The sequence below is a fragment of the Tetrahymena thermophila genome (genome assembly GCF_000189635.1).
Source record: "Tetrahymena thermophila SB210 genomic scaffold scf_8254705, whole genome shotgun sequence".
NCBI classification, from domain to species: Eukaryota; Ciliophora; class Oligohymenophorea; order Hymenostomatida; family Tetrahymenidae; genus Tetrahymena; species Tetrahymena thermophila.
The window spans coordinates 82,528-83,731 of record NW_002476470.1 but is presented as its reverse complement, the minus strand read 5'-3'; the positions used below and the strand labels follow the sequence as shown (position 1 = coordinate 83,731).

Sequence of the window (1,204 nt, the reverse complement as noted above, 5' to 3'; positions counted from 1 at the left end):
TCAATCAATGGTTTAAGGAGTAGATTTATTATTTGCTCTTATTGGAGGAATTTTAATAAGTCTCGCAACTACCTTTAATCTGATTATGAAGGGCAGAGTCACTGGTATTTCAGGCATTTTATTTTCAGTATTTAACCTATAAATTGAGCAATTCTATTGGAAAGCTACATTTCTTTTTGGCTTTTTAGCTACAGCCTCTGTTTTGTTTTTAATATTTAGGTTTTAACCCATTTTTAACTCTTCGTTTGCTATGTTTGATTCTCTAGATTTAATGGTAGCTAATCTTAATTATGCAGGATTTATTATAGCTGGATTTTTTGCAGGGATTGGTACTAAAATGGCTAACGGTTGTACAAGCGGACATGGAGTATGTGGTCTTCCACGCTTTTCAAAAAGAAGTTGGTGCTCAATTTTACTTTTTATGGTTTCTGGCTTTTTAATATTCACATTTAGATATTATGTCCCCTTCTTAGAAGATAGTTAAGTAGATATAACTTAGTATTTAGATTATTAAATAATCGCTTATTTCGTCTTAGCTCTTAGCTTTATAATGATCATAGTTCTTTTGATTTTCTCAAATTTTGCTAAGAAAAAGAGTGAAGTTTTTGTAGGACTCTTCACTTCTATTATCTTCTGTCTAGGACTTGGCTTTGGTGGGATGTTTAGAAGGTCTAAAATCTACGGATTTTTATCTCTAGTTGAAAATTGGGATCCTTCTCTTATGGTCCTACTTGGAACAGCTATCTTTTTAAATCTGCTATCATTTAATTTTGTTATTCTCAAGAAAAAGCAGCCTATTTTGAGCAAATCTTTAAGTCTACCACAAAATGCTAAAATTGATTTGCGCTTAATAATTGGTTCAATAATATTTGGCTTGTCGTGGGGTTTTGGAGGACTTTGTCCTGGAAGTGCCTTGGGTTTACTAAGCATATTTAGTCTTCACATTACAATTAGCTGGTTTATTTCATTTTTAATAGGATAAAAATTAGTAGCCATTTACGATAACCACCAAAGTAATAAAAAATAATAATTAAAAGTAATAGCTTTAAGTACAGTCACCATTTCTACTAAATGACAAAAAGCTCGAATAAAATAATAAAAATGCTTCAAATTTAGTATTTTAAATAGAGCAAAAAAAAACAAACTAAAGTTAAAATATTTCTTTATATTAAAATTATATCTTAAAAAAAATACCAGTTTATTA

At 29.6% G+C, this 1,204-nt stretch overlaps 1 protein-coding gene across 1 annotated transcript; it reads right to left on the bottom strand. All coding sequences in view use genetic code 6, as the record gives it.

The window, feature by feature from the left end:
• TTHERM_01137220 (hypothetical protein) lies at nucleotides 1–930 on the bottom strand (the record flags this gene model as incomplete). The annotated part of the gene is made up of 1 exon (XM_001012536.1): nucleotides 1–930. The coding sequence occupies one exon, from the start codon at nucleotides 928–930 to the stop codon at nucleotides 1–3; it is 930 nt and encodes a 309-aa protein (XP_001012536.1).
• Between the last annotated feature and the right edge of the window lie 274 nt (nucleotides 931–1,204).